The 17,618-nt window shown below is 41.4% G+C and overlaps 1 protein-coding gene across 4 annotated transcripts in view; it reads right to left on the bottom strand.

Moving 5' to 3' along the window:
• fmnl2a (formin-like 2a) overlaps positions 1–17,618 on the bottom strand; it is a 45,763-nt gene that overhangs the window by 8,489 nt on the left and 19,656 nt on the right. For all 4 annotated transcript variants that reach the window (XM_026294802.1, XM_026294798.1, XM_026294801.2 and 1 more), the window contains exons 4-15: positions 14,138–14,214; positions 11,048–11,131; positions 10,027–10,182; positions 6,501–6,609; positions 6,207–6,283; positions 5,368–5,461; positions 3,955–4,029; positions 2,700–2,810; positions 2,270–2,419; positions 1,756–1,857; positions 1,300–1,615; positions 973–1,173 (exon numbers count right to left, since the gene is read on the bottom strand). In XM_026294802.1, coding sequence (XP_026150587.1) covers positions 973–1,173; positions 1,300–1,615; positions 1,756–1,857; positions 2,270–2,419; positions 2,700–2,810; positions 3,955–4,029; positions 5,368–5,461; positions 6,207–6,283; positions 6,501–6,609; positions 10,027–10,182; positions 11,048–11,131; positions 14,138–14,214 — 1,552 coding nt within the window. The remainder of the gene's footprint in view (positions 1–972; positions 1,174–1,299; positions 1,616–1,755; positions 1,858–2,269; positions 2,420–2,699; positions 2,811–3,954; positions 4,030–5,367; positions 5,462–6,206; positions 6,284–6,500; positions 6,610–10,026; positions 10,183–11,047; positions 11,132–14,137; positions 14,215–17,618) is intronic.

Raw genomic sequence — 17,618 nt, 5'->3', positions numbered from 1 at the left:
ACAAACTAAAACACTCAAACACACACACAAACACAACACTATGGCAAGACGTGAAGGTAAATCATGGTAAAGTTTGAAATTTGGTATTTTCTTTGTTTAAATGAAAGTTGCTCTTGTGTTTTCAAGACTGAAAATACCATTTTCAAAACTTTGTGGGAAACAAATGGATAAAATGGAGAATAAAAGAACAAACATGCTAAGCAAAACCTACAGAAGAGTTTGATGGGTCCCTCTGGTTGGCAGAAAAAAGAAAAAAAAATGTAAAACAAATAATTAAGAAAACAGGTAAAGTTAGAGAAAAAGCTTGCACATGCACATCTCAAACACACATGGTACAGTAAGGGACATATTCTTTTCTCTAAAGAGATTTATACTGTTTATTTAGTAGTGTAGCCGCTATTAGTTTAGCATACACATATATACATGCTAATTAACAGCAACATCTCTATATAGCACAAAGTCACATGAGGCTCAGACATCACTACTTATCAAGATGCATCATCTGAGGAGGTGCATGTGTGACATTAAGTTTTATAGCCTTTAGGAGGCTGAGTTTCACACCATATTATCACCAAAACTGTTTATACAAAACAAGGGTTATCTCTAAGTAACATAACAAATATAGGAAATAGCATATAACTGGTTACTGCCTAACTCAAAGCTGTATATCAGCTGAATACAACTGATTTATAGTAAAGGGCTTGATCATATTCCCAGAAACTGGAAACTGCAGTTGGCATTAAAACAAACACTGAACGGGAGAAAAGTAACCTGATCGCAGCTACGCTTTCATGTAGCTCTACTAAAGCAAGCAAACCTGCAGCAGGAGCTACTGACATTCAAGCCCTTTGGAATCACATTATAAGTTATCAGTACATTGATTTTTTTTTTTTTTTTTTTTTTTTTTTTACTTATAGATACAAACATCTTCCTGTGTGTGAATTTTTTTTTTTCCTCATTTGGACACCTCACCTGCTAACCCGGAGTTCATGATGACTGTGGGCGTGCCGCAGCCGGGCAGTGGAGGAGCTACAGGAGGAGGCGGAGGGGGAAGAGGGGCAGAGATTTCCGTGACCAGTCCGAGGGGTGGCGGAAGGGGTGGAGGGGGAGGTGGTGGAGGTGGAGGTGGAGGAACAACTGCTGCTGGCATAACTGGTAAGAGTCCGTTTGGCACTGGGGGAAAAAGAGAGAATGAAGGTGGAGTAAACAAAACAGACACTTTTGGGCATTACTACTGGATACTAAATTATTACAGACAAAGTTTTATATAGTAATAAACTGGACTTATGTTAAACGTACATGTGCCATTCACTGGTAGTGGAGGAGGAGGAGGAGGAGGAGGTGGTGGAGCAGGTGTGGATGCTCCGCCTTGGTTTTGACTGACAGTTGCATTGTTTGCTCCAGCCGTGACACCCGGCAAACCCTCGGTACCAGAGGGCGGCGAGGGCAGGATTGAGATGTCTCCATCTCCCTTTTTGTGAATTTTGATTGTGCCCTGCTTCTCCAGTTCATGGATTTTCTTTTCCAGGTTACTCTGCCGCTGGATGGCCTCATCCTTTTCCTTAAGGATCTGCCGCAGCGAATGCACCTGTGAGCTGGTGTCTTTGTAGACTTCCTGTGTGGGAGAAACACAGAACCTGAGAACCACAAAGCTGATCAAGGGCTTTCTGTGACTTACGTGTGTACTGTGAGAACTTGTCCATCATGAAAAGACAATTTAAAGAATGAATGTGAATGAACAGAGCAGAGCCTGACCCTCATCGATTCCAGATCCTTGTTCCTTTGCATCAGCTGCTTCTCCAGCTCTACGATCTTGGACATGGCCTCATTCTCCATGTCCTGCAGCTTCTCTGTCATCTACAAGAACAAAAGCCAGGAAAAGGTGCCACAGTGATGTGAACTCATTGCTACGACAACATCTAACTCCATGTCAATAAAAAAAATTACATGAGCATTTAACATTATATTCCACATGGATTAAACCGAAATGTGAGCATCATGGGCGTCATAAAAAATGTCTGTCTGAGTATAATAAGGCCTGGGGGGGTGACAGTAAAGTGAAAGCACAAGATAAAGTAAACTCCATGCTGAAAGGAGACTATGTATAAGATGGTGGGCATGACAGAGCTTTAGACACACTGCCATGGACCACATTAATCAGCTGTGCCACAAACATCATGTTATGTAGCCTTTTGCAGGAGAGAAATGAGTCTTAGGAGTCAGTTTTGTGTCTTTTCACATAATAGAATCAACAGTCATGAGCTCTCACGTGTGACATATTCTCCTCCAGCTCCTCAACCCGCTCCAGGGCAGCGTTTTTGGTCTCTGCATCCTCCAGAAGGGCTCCCACGTCAAACACGTTGTCCAAATAGGCCTGGATCTGAACCTGCAGCTTATCACTCTCTGTATGCTTCAGTTTCTGGAAAATGTATGCACAAAAAGAGATAGCATGACTGTATAGAGCCCACATCTCAGACTCCGATGTCAGCACTGATCTCATCTCCGCAGCAAGGCAGGAGATGAGAATTTACAGAAAAGAGCAATTTTTTCCTGAAATAATGGAAAAACTAATACCAAGTACTTTTCTGTGGTCGCCACCTCAGGAGTGTAGTAATGACAACCTACTATGTGGGCTGAACTAAATATAAGAGCGGAAATGTTTGGTCAGTTTTTTCTACGGCACCGTGCACTCAACTCACGTCTAAGTAGTCGTCCAGACACAGCTTGGTGAAGTCGTACTGTAGGTGGACTCTGAAGTTCATGTCCTCCACTGAGTGCACGACAATGTTGATGAACTGCATACATGCCACCTAGGGAATATAAATTTAAAAATGGATGGATGAGGACACACAGCACAAATCTAAAATGTTTTTCAAACCATGCTTAAAATGTACATCACCATTTTCATCAGTTCTTATACAGTTTATTTAAAAAAATAAATAAAAAATGCTAAAAAAAAAAAAAAATTTTATCACTCTGACATCCAAACAGACTGCAGTCAATTATGGGGTAGAAATGTGGTTAATAGACAAATTTACAATGTTTTGAGTTTTGACAACTGTCTGGTACTTCTCTGAGGACTTATTATATCTGTTCTTTTAATATTGCTTCCCCTGAAATTGTGTACATATATCCTCATTATTGTGCTCAGTTGACTGGCAGAGTAACTTATCGGACAGATTAAAAAGATCTGACAAAACAAATTCCCCAAACCAGCCAGTTCAACTCCATTGGCTGCCTCATGGGAGACTGCGTAAACAGATAAAGGGGATCTCCTCACAGTGTCTAATGCATGCACACATGCACACACACGCTTCTCCTCACAGTGACAATGGCTTAATGAACCTTCCATAAGAAGCTCAGTTGTCTCTGTGCGACATGGCGACTTTGACAAAGCGTTTGCTTTAGTGCTGCCATCAGACGACAGCCTACCAAGGGACTTGTGGCAGAGGTCGGACTCAAAGTCCTATTGAAGGTCTATTCAAACACAGCTTCTGTTGGTTTTCACTCTCACACACACAATATATCCCCCAGATGAATTAAGACATTCAGATGAATGCACACATTGGATTAGGTCATGTCTAAGTTGGCATTTTGTTCAGTGTCTTTTCATTCGTATCTGCCAGGCTGGTTTCTCATTTAGGACCATTCCAGTTTGGTGTACTGCACCACCCATCTTTAAGATCTTCTTGTCATGAGAACTAATTTATGGCATGCATAGTAACATATAGCCCTGCAAATGCATTTTATAAAACTGGACTTGATGACACATGCAAACATGTCCACATTTCTGAATATCTAACATGTTTTTATTTTATCACTATGAACCTTTACAGCTCCTTGTACATCTTCACTCAGATTCTTTGCCTCACAAACCATCCACAGCTGGCTAATGTAGGGTTTTCAGGTGATTGCAGGACAATCAATAGTCATTAGAAGTATGTGTAAACATACCATGAAGTCAATGTTGTTGTCTTCGTTCTTGAAATACTCCATTAGCTTCTCAAACCGCTGTGTCTCCATACATACCTGCAGAATAAACCACATCGCTGAATTTATTAAAGTCAAGGTGCAGAGAGGGAGAAACAGCGATTAATGCAATCAATCAAACAATCAATCACCAGTCTGCATGAATGGCATCTGCAAATCCAGCAGATGCAATGCCTACAATTTACACTGATGTGATTTTAACTTGAATTTCTGTGCCGTCGGTACAATGAGGCTGCAAATGTAACTGCTCTTCACTAGAATTAAACCAACCATTAGCTTTCTCATACTTGCTTTAAGCCACACATTATCAGCAATATTGGCTGAAAACAGAAAACCAATGACATCAGCTGCTAAATACCTCACAGGTCATTCTTTTTTTTTTTTTTGTAACAGTGACAGTGCATTTGTGTTCAGTATTATACATTGTCCAGCTTTCACCACATGTACTGTAGTTTCTGCCGTGCTAGTAAAAGCCTATTTGAACTGAAATTTGAAGGACAGAAAAGAACATAGACAGAAAAATAAGAAGAGAGATGCTCTGCAGTTCAGTCAGTTCATCTGGAGGGCAATGAGGGAGATGGAGCATGATAAAGAATTGAGAAGGAAGGGAGCAAGGAAGAGGAGGGGTGTGTATACAAAGACTTCTGAATAATGCCTTCAGCCTCAGCCTGCAGCCCCTTTATCTAATTTCTGACGCAAGATATCAAAGCCACTCAGCAAACTAAATCTAATCACATTACATTGGAAAGTGTCCACACTGTATCACATAAAAGCGACACCCAGAAATGTGAGGGCATCCCTTACATTCTTCCAGCAGCCCAAACCATCATGACCATTTCTCAGGCTTCATCTCATTAGACAAGCTACATTATTCTCCCAGTAATTCCAAAGCTGCTGAGAGCTACATTTAATATTTCATCCAGGGGTGTAAATATTGCATTAACTGCATTCAGCCCGTGTTTGTGAGCCGTATGCAACAAAGTTACGTTTGCTGTCAGCACCGACTCCATCATAAACCTCCCACTCTTTTCTCTAGCAGCCAGAAATCCCTTACTGAGACAGGCAAGGGTCTCTCTGCTATTCTGAGCCTTTATGTATAGTAATATTGGTAGTAGTAATATCGACTGTTATCCAGTCAACACACATGTAAGTTTTCTTTGGAAGTTCTCCTGTATTATGCAGTTATTGTTTGAGTACTCTGATATAAAGCTCATTCCTAGATGCTGTCCTTTTGCAGTAATGAGAAATCTTCTGGTCTCACATCTGCTTGGAGGAGCATTCCTCCAGGGCTGAGTCACTGTTTGAAACTGCATAGTTGAAATGTAATGGCATATTCGTCCCCTCAGACCCCACTTCCCCTCTCCGTGCAGCTCGTACCTCCTTAAAGTTGTCGAACGCAGAGAGGATAATTTCGTGGCCTCCTCTCACGAGACAAACTGCCGCCAGCAGCTCCAAGACCAGAGCTTTAGTTCTGTAAAACAGGGTGGAAATAGAGGCAGGAATGGTTAGTAAATGATAAGTGCCAGCGCTGCAGCAAACCTGCATTTAAATGCAGAGCAAACAAAAGAGAAAACAGAGTAATTTCAGGTCCTGCCAACACTAAAACATTTGTGTAAAATTGATCTACGTGGCAATTACAGTGTTTATTGCAATTCCTTTAATTTTATGCATACACTAGCACATTGATGCTATGAGGTCTGAGAAGAGATTTAAAAGGTCAGTGCCTGAAACACACACACACTCAAATTTTTAACTAATCCATTATATTAAAAGTCTGGTATAAAAACTAATATATTAGGCCTAATCTGTGTGTGTGGATATCATCCTGTGTGTTCAGTCTCCACTGAGCCATGCAGGACTTCTCTATCTGCATGAAACAATATGTGACAGGTGATGCCAAGCAGTTTCACATTAAAAGTCAAGGTGTAGGGAGAAACAGCAATTCATTTTTTTAAGGAAATCCTTAAGCTCCAGTACATAAGATGAAAACACACCAATCCACCCACTCATTCACACACATGCACTAGGGAGTCCTCCTGGTGGCTGCCTTACTGAGCAGTTTCTAGTAGGAGTGTGCCAGTGGTGACCTGGCCTATGTGTTGGGATAATAATAATAACAAACAGCATCTCTTATTGAATCTTGCACCTCTGAGAAACCTCAGTTTTAGTTTATAGTTTGGATTTTAAGTTATTTTTAACTTTTACTTAGGACTTACCTTGGATTTTTATTGTTGAGACTTAGTGCAATTTCATTCACAGCATGAGGGTGTGACATGACCATGTTGAAGCCATACTGGAAAATGGAAAATAAATGAGAGGGATAAAGACAGACAAATAAAATAATTAACAGAGAAGGGGAACCACTGAAAAAAAAAAAAAGCAAGAGATGCCCTCCTCAGCATAATAAATGAAACATGAAAAACTAGCTGTGGAACATGGCTTCTTCTACAAAAGTCTGTTTCAGTCCAAACATGCAATCTATGTCCCCATGGGGAGTGCAGAGGGCTGACCTGGTAGTTCATGATAGCACGCAAGCACATGATGCAGACGTGGACGTCATCTTTCTTACAGACCAGTCTGGAGTTTTTCAGTGTTCGCCGGCTGGGGAGTGTGTTACAACTGGAAAAAAAAAAAAAAAAAAAAAAAAATCATTGAAAACACAAAAAAAGTTCAATGCAGAGAGGAACTGGGCATCTGAACACAATCAAGAGTGCACAAGGCCTGAAAAAACAAGAAACAGATGCACTTTAATGAATGAGCTCCCGTCACACACCATCTCCTTCACATAGGGAGGCTATTAAACTGCCATGCCACCTTACATTAACACACACACAAAGGCCATAGAATCTACAGCCTCACCAGGGGCCACAGGATACCCTCTTTCAATTGTTTTAATTTAATGTCCTTCACAGAGATATCGCTTACAGCTAACACAACAGCAGCCAGTCATTTGCATGCAGCACATTGATTGTGCAACTTAATGAGAACAAAAACAAGCCCTTTTCTTGTGGTACAGCTCTTACAATAGAAGAGAAACGTTGGAGCAGCAGTGTTACAGAATAATATCCAGAGCCAGTCAGAGTACAACTGTTTATTTTCTGACTTTTGTCACGAGCTTCATTTGCCAGACAGAGTTCTGGGAGGAAAAGTGTCCTTAGGCTACGGGTAGACATGCTGATTCGTGTCAGCTCCCATGCTTGAAGGCGTGACTTCTCTGTGATCAACATGGTGCGTGTGTTTGAAAAAGCTGAGAGCTTTCAAGGAAGAGGCCGTCATTATGTGTCCCAGATGGCTAAATATTCTTCTTTAATAGGGAAATTCACAATGCAAGAAGCCAGATAAACAGTAAAATGTCATGCCTTAAAAAATGTTTGTGCGCTCATACAGGTTTGTGTGTCTTCGTATTTAATAATAGTCTGGATGTTCAGCAGGATGTGTGTAGTTCATGTGACACCACCTGACAGAACTGGAGCACCCACTTTATACAGGAGCAAAAATAATAATAAAGGACTTCTGTCCTGCATCCCCCCCAGTCAACATCCAAACTGAGACATTGTTCTACAGGAAATGAGTTAACTGTGTTTTCACAAGCCAATGATAAATGATTACGTAACACCAGCAAAATGTAGAAACTTCACCTGCATCAACATGTCTGAAACTAATCAACTAAAACTTTACATAACCCATTAAACACAGTGGACCCAAAGTGATGTATGGCACACAGAGAAAAGTATTAAATCTAAAACCACAAAGTTCAGGACATTGTGCTTGTGGACGACAAACCTATTAAATGATGACTCAGTTTGGAGGATCTCAGTCCTATGACAGTGTGGTAATGGGACACAAATTTTTAATGTGATCCTGAAGTTTTAGAGGGAGCTGCCTTTTGATTCAGAATTCACAATTAGTTAGAGAGAGAATATAAAAGCCTGAGTGATGCTAAAATATGCAGCTGCCTTAAGCAGAGTGGATACGTGGATACATACAAAGGTGAGAATTAGGAGAGGTAGGTTAATGCCGTGCGATTACATCTGATCTGCTTTCATTAAGCAGGAAAACCTTCTGAGACTGGATTTGATGTTGTGGGTACAAAATGTAAGTGCTGTCCAAAACATAACTGCCCATTTTTCTCAAAATAGCAAGAGCGCAATAAACAGAACTTCTTCCATATAACACCACACAACATCAAAATCTAAAGACTATAACTACGAGCTACAGAATCCAGAGAAACACAACTATGTATTTCTAGCTAAGGCCATGTAGGTCCACAGACATACCGTCTTATTTTGGAGCACTTTGGACAGCTCAGTGTGCTTGGTGTTCTTCAGATGGCAGTTGAGAAGATAAAAACAACTTAATTTGACATCCAGGTGTTAAATTTAGGTAATTAAAATTCACAGTTAACACAATAAGAGACAAATGCTTCATAATTAATGTGACATCTTTTAACCAGTTATAGAGAATTATACACTATGAATATGATTTTTAAGGTCAACCTACCTAATGTTTCCATATTCAGTGTAGGCTAGTGCTTAGCTTTTACAGGGCTTTTGCAGAAACAAGAGTAGATTCTGCACAGAATGGCATTTAGGGAGCCACACAAGCAGCACACAGGCACAGAGGCAAGAACTATGAGTGCAGAAAAACCCCATTTGCTCCAAGGAAAGGAGAACTCAGTCTCACGCGCAGGAGGGGAGGCTGGCAGTACAAATAATTCACATCCCCGACACAGACAGTAGGACAAATCAACTGGGCAGTGCTACCAGGGAAGTACAATGAGGCAGGGAGACTGTGTATCTTTCTGCATTTGTGTGTGTGTGTGTGTGTGTGTGTGTGTGTGTGTGTGTGTGTGTGTGTGTGTGTGTGTGTGTGTGTGTGTGTGCGCGCGCGTGTGTGCGCGTGTGTGCACGCCTACAGCGGTATGTGTCTGGGGAGGAAGCAGGGAGGGCTAAGGCTGCAGAAAGCTCACTGCGAGCCAGCAGAGCGAAGCTGAGACCTGCCTGCTGTCGAAGACTGGCAGACAGACGAGTAGATGACTACGGAGGAACACCGGGACAGAACAGAGGAGACAGTCAGCCCCACTGTAAACACACTGACCTGTTATACATCCTGCACTGCACCACACAGATCATTTTACAGATTATCATGGCCAATACACGTATTTGAAAGGGTAAACATTACAAGTAAAACCTCTCCCATCAAGGTACAGTTACAATATACGTAATAACTAAAAATGAAGAAAAGAGTGAAAACGTCAGCTGTTTCTGTGCTACATTAGCTATTCAGAAGAAACCTTTCTTACTTATTAGACAACAAAGAAAGCAAAAAAGAATATGAATTTTATCATAATTTAAGGATCTTCTTTTAAAAGGACATGTGCCTCACTGAATTAATAGTGCTCTTTGTGAATAATGTGTTAAAGTTAACCTCCTTTAAAGGATTAGAGGGTAGAGAAATCAGTGCAAGGGCTGTACTGTTTATTCAGAAGAAAAAAAAAAAAAAAAAAAAATCAATGAAATGACGAGAGGATTTGAGAAATAATACACAACTGAAAAGGATTTGTGCTTCAGAGCATATATTAGCATGGGCTTATGAATGAGGTGCCGTGTATGCACAGGATTTAGAATTAACAGACATACAAATGTACAACATAACATACAAACAAAACAGAAATTTTAAAAAAACATTTGTTCCATAAAAGAGATATTTTCTACTGCTGAGTCAACTGTCACAGGGAAATTGATGCAGTACATGTCAATCATGTGTCATAATCATGTGCAAAACCAACCCCTGAGTCTGACAATCCAAAAAAAATCCAGACAAATGGTATTTGCCTGCTGCTGCGGAAATGTGTCTTAAGCCATTTAAAGTCTTACAGACCTCATGACTACACAAAGGGGCTGCTGAGGCATCATATGAAATGTGTGACTTCTCAAAATAATCACATTGCTCCAGCTGAACACTGTACAACTCAGAAGAAAGAACTCTGTAAGATGACGTTATCACTATCAGTGGCAGCTTGTGCGTGTATCATACCGTAAAGTGGAATGCCGCCCAGCACGGGTGATGCCATTCCCAGTCATGGGAGATGGTAGGGTGCCTCCCCTGGGTAGGTCTTCTATAGAGCGGCTCCATGGCTTAGACTTATCCACTGCAGCCGTTGGGTTGTTCTCCACACAGTCTCCATCAAACCTGTGGAAACGGCATAAAATAAGACACCAACACAGCTAAACAACATTTACTCTGACATAACACGCCTTCTTTTGGGAGACATTTAAAGCCCTGACACTAGTGCACATTTAAAGCCATTATGGATCATAAGGTATGTGTGAGACACAGGTTTTACATATGACTTGTGCCTTTTCCCTGCCAGTCACTAAAGGCCCCTTACCATCAAACATTGCCAGCATTGTCAGCCTAAAACAATCTAATAAATCAAACTAGACTTAGCAGCTAGACACATCCAGACTGATTCTATAAGCTGATGTTGAAATGTTGCATATTAAATATAATAACACATATTATAATATATAAGGTTTTTGGTTTCGACATCATAGATACGTGTTTTGTTGTGTTTGGCAGACACTGCGGAAAGAGCTGCTCGTTGCAGCATACCTGTTATGATCTATCGCAATTTTTAGACAGTCGTTTCCATGACTTATTCTGTAGTGGTACTGAGGATAAACCCACTTTTACAGCTAACCATTCATAATGTGGACAGACCATAATAACATATGGTGAAATGATGGGGGTGAATTAAAATTCAACTATGTGGCTCTTTGGCGCTGGACGGGGACCTTGTGAGTGACTAATAATCACACTGTCAGCCCATGAATAGAAGCTTATGGTTGGTATAAAATGCAGTGCCAATGCGTCAGCAATGGGCTACGAGTGAGTCAGTGTTTCTGACAGCCAGGCAGCAGCAGCAGCGGTGGTGGTGGTGCTGGCACTGTGCAGAGAGGCATCAGCGGCCGTGCAGAATAGCAGCATTGTGTTGGTTGTCAGTTCTGCATATCGACTATAGTGGGATTGAGCAAAAGGGCGAGAAGCGACTTACGTGACAGCATACTGTGCAAAAGAAAGATACTCCACCAGCACGTCCAGGCCTTTGTTCTCTTCATTTAGAAATTCTCTCACCCACCTGAGGAGAGACAAAAACAAGATCAGCTCAAAAAATTCATCAGCAGACAAACTGATTGCTTAGTTTTTGCTTAGTGATCTAGAACTGTGTCTATATTTTTATGAGTTTCTGAGTTTAACCAAACAATCTCCATCACTGTCTAAAGACCATTAAGATATTTGAGATGTTTGTCAGTCTAACATATGTCATTTTCATTTTCTAACACTATGCAGGCTTTGACTGACCTTGGTGTACAGATGTTTTCAGATTATTTGCCTTCTCTCCCTCGATTTCCCCTCCCTTTGCCAAGAACAACTTTAATGACCCGTTTGACAGACTTCAAAGCTTCCAGGCTCAGGTGAGCAAACATATTACACATGTATGTGTTTGCAAAAGCACAGGCATCCACAAACACATACACAGAATCTCAATATAAAGTCTCTCTTCTATTTCTTTTTCTTCCAACACACACGTTTGTCTTTCAATAGTCATGAGGGCACTGCATGACGGAGACAGTCCTTTACCCCAATCCTAACCTTTAAAACTAAATGCCTAACTCCAACCCTTTCCCTAATACTAGCCTATACCTTTAATCTTAACCCTAAAACCAAGTGTTAACACTCAAACAGCCCTTGGAAGTTGTATGTCCTCACAGTGCTAGTGTCCTCACACCAATGATATCAAAACAGAAGAAAAAGAGAAACATACAGTGTTTCTACTTCTAGCAAAGACGAGTCCAAAGACGGATCAAACCCCCCCTGCCTTAACAGCAGTGAAATGGGCCACCCATTCAGTGCTCTGCATGCATTCATTTATTTTAATTCTACACAGGAAAGACAAGCATTTCACAGGAAAACTCCTTCTCCCTCCATAATTATCAGCACTGTGAGCTAATTAACAGAACATCTTCTTTTAATTGCAGCATCTTTTTATTGGAGCCCCAACTGTTTCAACAGGCCTGATTACTTAGTCATTAGAAAAATTTGCAGGGCATAAACATAATGACATGCAGGCAGGCTTTTGAGGAGTTTTGCGCTGATGAAAATGCCAGGCTAAACTGCTTTAAAAGTCCACTAGCTGCTTCTTTATTAGCGCCCCTGTGGTGCGACTGCATGGGAGCGAATAAGACTAACGAGAACGTCCAGTAAAGCGGTGCCTGGTGGGGCTGGTCATGTTTTAAAACGGGTTGGAGGTGTGGTCTTGCCAGGCAACATGGTAATCATTACCAAGGGACACTAACAATCCTCCCATTCACCACATGTTGTTGACCACTGAGCAACATGTGAGGAGCAGGCAAGGAGCTGGGGTTAGCATCAGCAGTGCTACTACAGCAACAATCTGCCTATTATACACAACCTCCATGACAGATGCATTTCTGTCTCACCTCTGAAAAGAAGCAGTAATTATTCATCGTCTGAGAGGGTGACATCTTGTTCCCTCGTCATCCCCTACCCCCACCCTCTCAATCACTCTGTCTCTCTGATTCTCTGCCCTTATGGTAATGCTTCATTGTCTAATCTAGATTAGGCAGATTATTTATGTAATCTAATTTACCAACATAAGGTCGCTAAAAAGAGTTAATCCTTGTAAACAATGACTCAACTGCTCTGCCTGACGGATGTAGTCTCTGGTTGTTGTTGGTTTGTGTAGCAGAATTTGATCAGTGTGTAAACAGGATGTAGGAGTGGAAGAGACAGTATTGTCAGAAATAATGTGACATCTGTGTGTGTGAATTAAATAGAAGTAGGGTGTGTGGTTCAGAAGAGAAAGAAAAACAGGGTTTAAATAATGACCTTCAGATAATGTGTTTGTGTGTGTGTGTGTGCTGATTCCTACGAATGGAACCTGAGGCCTCATTTGATGAACCACGTGCAGTCTGAGTAAACTCATTACTATGCACAGAATTTATCAATATCTAATCACTGGTAAACCAGTTCCTAAATTACAGGAAAACAAACCAGCTTCATTATCAACCTCTTCTTTTAGAGTAAAATTATGATCCACCACCAACGGAACACTGCACTTACAATAATGCTGTACTCATGGACAGTCCAAAAACATGATGCCAAAGAACCAGACATATTCTCTTAAATATTATAACACAAGCCGTGTTCTGAGTCAGCACCTGGTGTTGATATTTCAACATAGAAGAGGGACAGGCTAGAAGCTCTAGCTCCAACCCAAAAGAATTTTTTTTTTCTTCTTATTTTCTTTTACCTTTTACACACAACCACAGGTGATTCAGGTGATGTCCCTTGGGGCTCCAACCTCCACATATGATGTTCTACTTTTGTCCAGCAAATCTATCGTACTATATTTTATTTGACCATCACATAAAATAAAATCTGCATTTATCTTCATGCTGTGTCTTTAAGTAATTTAGAAATTGATTTGATAAATGAGGCCCCAGCGTTCCCAAAAGCATTAGACCTCATTAATGATGCTGAGCAATCCATCACGGTTTCTAACTATCGTGGTCCCTAATCACACAGGCCCTTGATCTAGAGCAAGACAAAACACTGAGACCTTGTATGACTTGCCGAGATATTGATCTTTCCTTAAGGCTCGCTGTACAGCACTGCATCAATATCAGCTCCAGCAGGCTCAGGCGTGTTATTCTGACATAACTGGAATTACAGGCGAATGCTTTGGCATTGTTATCTGTTGTGAAATCATGATCTCCCCTCAGTAACATCTATGCTATTACCTCTCTAGAACAGCACACTGGAGCACTGACGTTTTGCAGATCAGCCACTAAAAGAAAAATGTGTTTTCCTTCCAGAGGCTGTTCATGTGTCAGCTGCCCCAAACAATCAATCGATTCATCTTTTCTCCATCGCCACATGGTTTTGTGTAATATTAGGCTGGAGCACAGAGATGAATGGGGGACGGTGGTGGTGGTGGTAAGTGTCAACGTCTGAGTCTCCGGGTGTCTGGAATGCCAGACTTTTCCCCCCAGAATCTAATATAACCAGGTCCAGGACATTCAACACTACACAAGCTCCACACAATCCTGCACTGACTCACCCTATATGATTGGTCCGTAGCGAAATTTCCAGTTCTCTCAGGACTTGGGTGGACTCCTGAACCCTCCGCCTGAATTTCTGAGGAAGGAAAGAAGAGAGGCAAGTTACTATTTCATCACATTACTAGAACTGTTTATCACCAAGTGGCAGCACGGGGATGTTTTGGTTGGTGAAAATCTTTTCTGGTGGAAAGGTTAGACAAACATACAGACACAACCATTTCAATGTGAAAGCATGGAAGTCCAACAATGTTTAGTTTTTTTTTTTTTTTGGGATTGGGTTATTCTCAAAAGATTTTAATTGAGCCTTTTACTTGCCAGTAACCATTTTCAACTCTTAAAAAAGAAGGGGAGCTGACTCATTGGAAATTGTGAATATACAACAGTTCCTGTTATCTTGTTTGCTCCTGTGGGTTCTTTATATATAGCAGTAATCTCTTCTGGTGACAGCGTGATAAAATCAAGTAACCTAATTGGTTACCTCTCAGGCCCTACCAGAGTACCCAGCAGTCATACAAACACACAATGTACACACACACACTTTCTTGGTCCTGTTACTGTGGCTACATCGACAACAGAGAAGCTTGTGAGCGACACGCATGAAGGTGTGAGCTGCCGAGGAATGAAATCGAAAACAATAGTGCACAGAGAGCGAGTGGGTTCCTGCTTTATTTCATTCTCTGTCAGGAGGTGATCTGCTAAAGCAAACAAGCAAAGTGAACAGCCGGCAATGATCAAACAGCCTCGGTGCGACAGGAGGGGGAAATCCCTGATGAGAGTCAAACTGTTGCGCCAAAGGAGAGAAGAAAAATAATATTCAACTTTAAATACCTCACTACCTTCTGCAGCTCCAAGTGATACAAAATTCCACAGAAAAGAGCATAACCTCACCATTTAGCTCTTCTCTTGTGGCTTAATGCGCCATCTAAACAAACATATCCTTAAACTGTAACTTCCCAGGACTAGACATAAATTCGCTGTCACCATTTGATATAAACATGATTGGGTTTTGTGACTTCTGCTGAGGGGTTTTCTAACAATGAGAGAAAAAATAAATACAGGAAGCCTGACAACCCTACGCTTGGTGCAATGTATTTATGGGGGGAAAAAAAAGTATATTTATTTTTTATTAAAATGTTGAGCTTAATGTTGAGTTTATTTTTTACAGTGTGAAATAAAACAAATTAATTTAAAATAAACATGATAAGAGCTGATACAATTAGTTGACTAATCAAGTAGTGGATTAAGAAAAAAAAAAAAAAAGCAGAAGGCACTAAATCAATTTCTCAAACAGAAATGCCAAAAATTCTTTCAGTTTCTGAAACGGGGATTTTCACTGCTAGTTGTAAATATAATATATCTGTGTTAAGGACTGTTGGGTGTGCAATTTTCGAAGAGAAGAGAAGAGAAGAGAAGAGCTCATCCAAGTATCCACCCAGAGTTGGAGGCTCTGGTCACTTTCCATGATGTGTTTGTATCAGAGAGGAAACAGAGCTCAGCCCGTTGTTAACCTATTATTAACATTCACCGAGAAGAGAGCTGTTCCCATGGCAAGGGTCTGTCTCTTTCTCTCTCTCTCTCTCGTCTGTGTCTTTGGGCTTGGGCGGTGTGCGTTTGGCACATAAGGAGATGAGAAAGTGTTTTTATTAGGGAGGAGTCCTTTATGTGTTTGTGTGGAAAGCAGAGCATATTTAGGGGTACTGCGCAGACTCCCAGAGGCACTTCCCCCAAACACCCTACTCTCCACACTTTAAGTACTACCAGCTGCATCACAGACGGAGCAGGACGACAGAGGATCTGATAGAGAAGGTGAAGACGGTATGAGTGGAAAGGAGAAAAGGAGACAGGCAGGGGGCAGTGGAAAGGGGAAAGTAAGAGCAGGGAGACAGCACTAAAAATGGGGAAAGAGAGAGTTTTGGGGGAGTATGAGCTGAGGAGGGGTTATCCTGGAAAGAAATCAATGGTTGATACATTCTTCAGGACTAGTTGGACTGGAGCTCTTCCTCTTTGGCTGCCTATTGGCTGAGAGCTGCCCAGAGGAATGCACCAGAGCCTGCCTATGGAAAGCAGAGGCAATGACCTCCAGCTCTCTCACAGCGGCACAAAGTGGCAATTGTTTGAGTTTGAAGAAAAGGGGGATGGAGCAGGATTGTAGAAAGAAGCCCATAACTCTCTCTTTTCCTCCGTGCTCTCTTGTGCTTCTGTTTTTGTCTCACTCCTATTCTCTATCCATCTTTCTCTCCATTCTCAATTCAGCCTTTCTCCATCCCTCCATCCGCCCTTCTCTCCTCCTTTTACTCTTTTTTTCAGTCCCTGCACCCTGGTCTGCCTCACGTTTCTGATCAAGGCAAAAAATCACTTCAAGCCAGGCTGATTTTCCAAAATCTCACCCACGTGTCTGGGTCTCTCAGATTAATGTTACACACACTGTCAACAACTGTTCGCCTCCTATATGGCAGTCAGGTGTTAAGGAAAATCCAGGTATATTTTCACCGCTAACCTGGAGACCCATTTCAGCTGTTAACAAGCCTGTATCTCCAACCTTGAGATGGCCTTCGCACAAACGCCTGCTTTAATGTTCTTTAACCCCCCCCCCCCCAAAAAACACATTTATTTAAACTCACTATTAACATTAACTATCATTTATCTAGTTAATGTTTTAACTCTTCCCAACTATACTCTCACATTGCAACACAAAAATATCCCAGAACTCCCAGTGAGGTAAACTTTAAGTTCAGTCTTAAATGATGCACCATATGACACTTTTTTGCACTTTACAGGCAGGCAGAATAATAAAAGCCCATTAGAAACAACAAGACTCGGTTCATATCAAAGCAATACTTGCAGCTAAGGCTATGCAAATCATTTACTTTAACTGATTTCCATATTGTTTTAAAATCTACTGGCTGTGTTTACTGGGATTTGTGATATAGCTGAATGCCTGTATGCACCTCTATACAAAGTGCTGCTGTTCTTTTTTGTCATTGTAAATGTCTCAAATGTTCACGCTGCTCTGGCTGCCTCAGCAGATTATACATTTTTTAACAGTCAGCACAAATTCAATTATTCAGCATTTTGTTGTGATTCTGGCACAGTCTGTTGGTTAATTTGTTTATCACCGAGACAGTCTCCCAGCGCTCCCCCCACAGCTCTCACCCAAGCCAAAAAGACTTTATTGTGGCTGACTGAGAGCTGGCTGATTCAGTGCTTCATGGAGCCCCTCCTCTTACTACTTTCTTCCCCTTTCCAAGCACCCAGGAGAAGAGCCAGGGGTGGCTGTTAAGATGACATATGACAGTTTTTATCATGTAGCTAAGACCCTTCTGACGTCTTCCGTCAGCTCCTGCTATTGCAAGGCAATGTCAGTGCAGCAATTAGTCTGACTGCCTGCATAAACATTTCTCTCCTCTCTTTACAGGTAACTACTGTGCTTTTTTTTATCCTCCCGTAGAGGTCAGAGTACACTGTCAGAGGTCAAAGCAG

This window comes from Mastacembelus armatus, chromosome 21 (assembly GCF_900324485.2).
Source record: "Mastacembelus armatus chromosome 21, fMasArm1.2, whole genome shotgun sequence".
Classification (NCBI taxonomy): domain Eukaryota; kingdom Metazoa; phylum Chordata; class Actinopteri; order Synbranchiformes; family Mastacembelidae; genus Mastacembelus; species Mastacembelus armatus.
The sequence above is the reverse complement of the archived record's forward strand: the minus strand, read 5'-3'. Positions and strand labels throughout refer to the sequence as shown.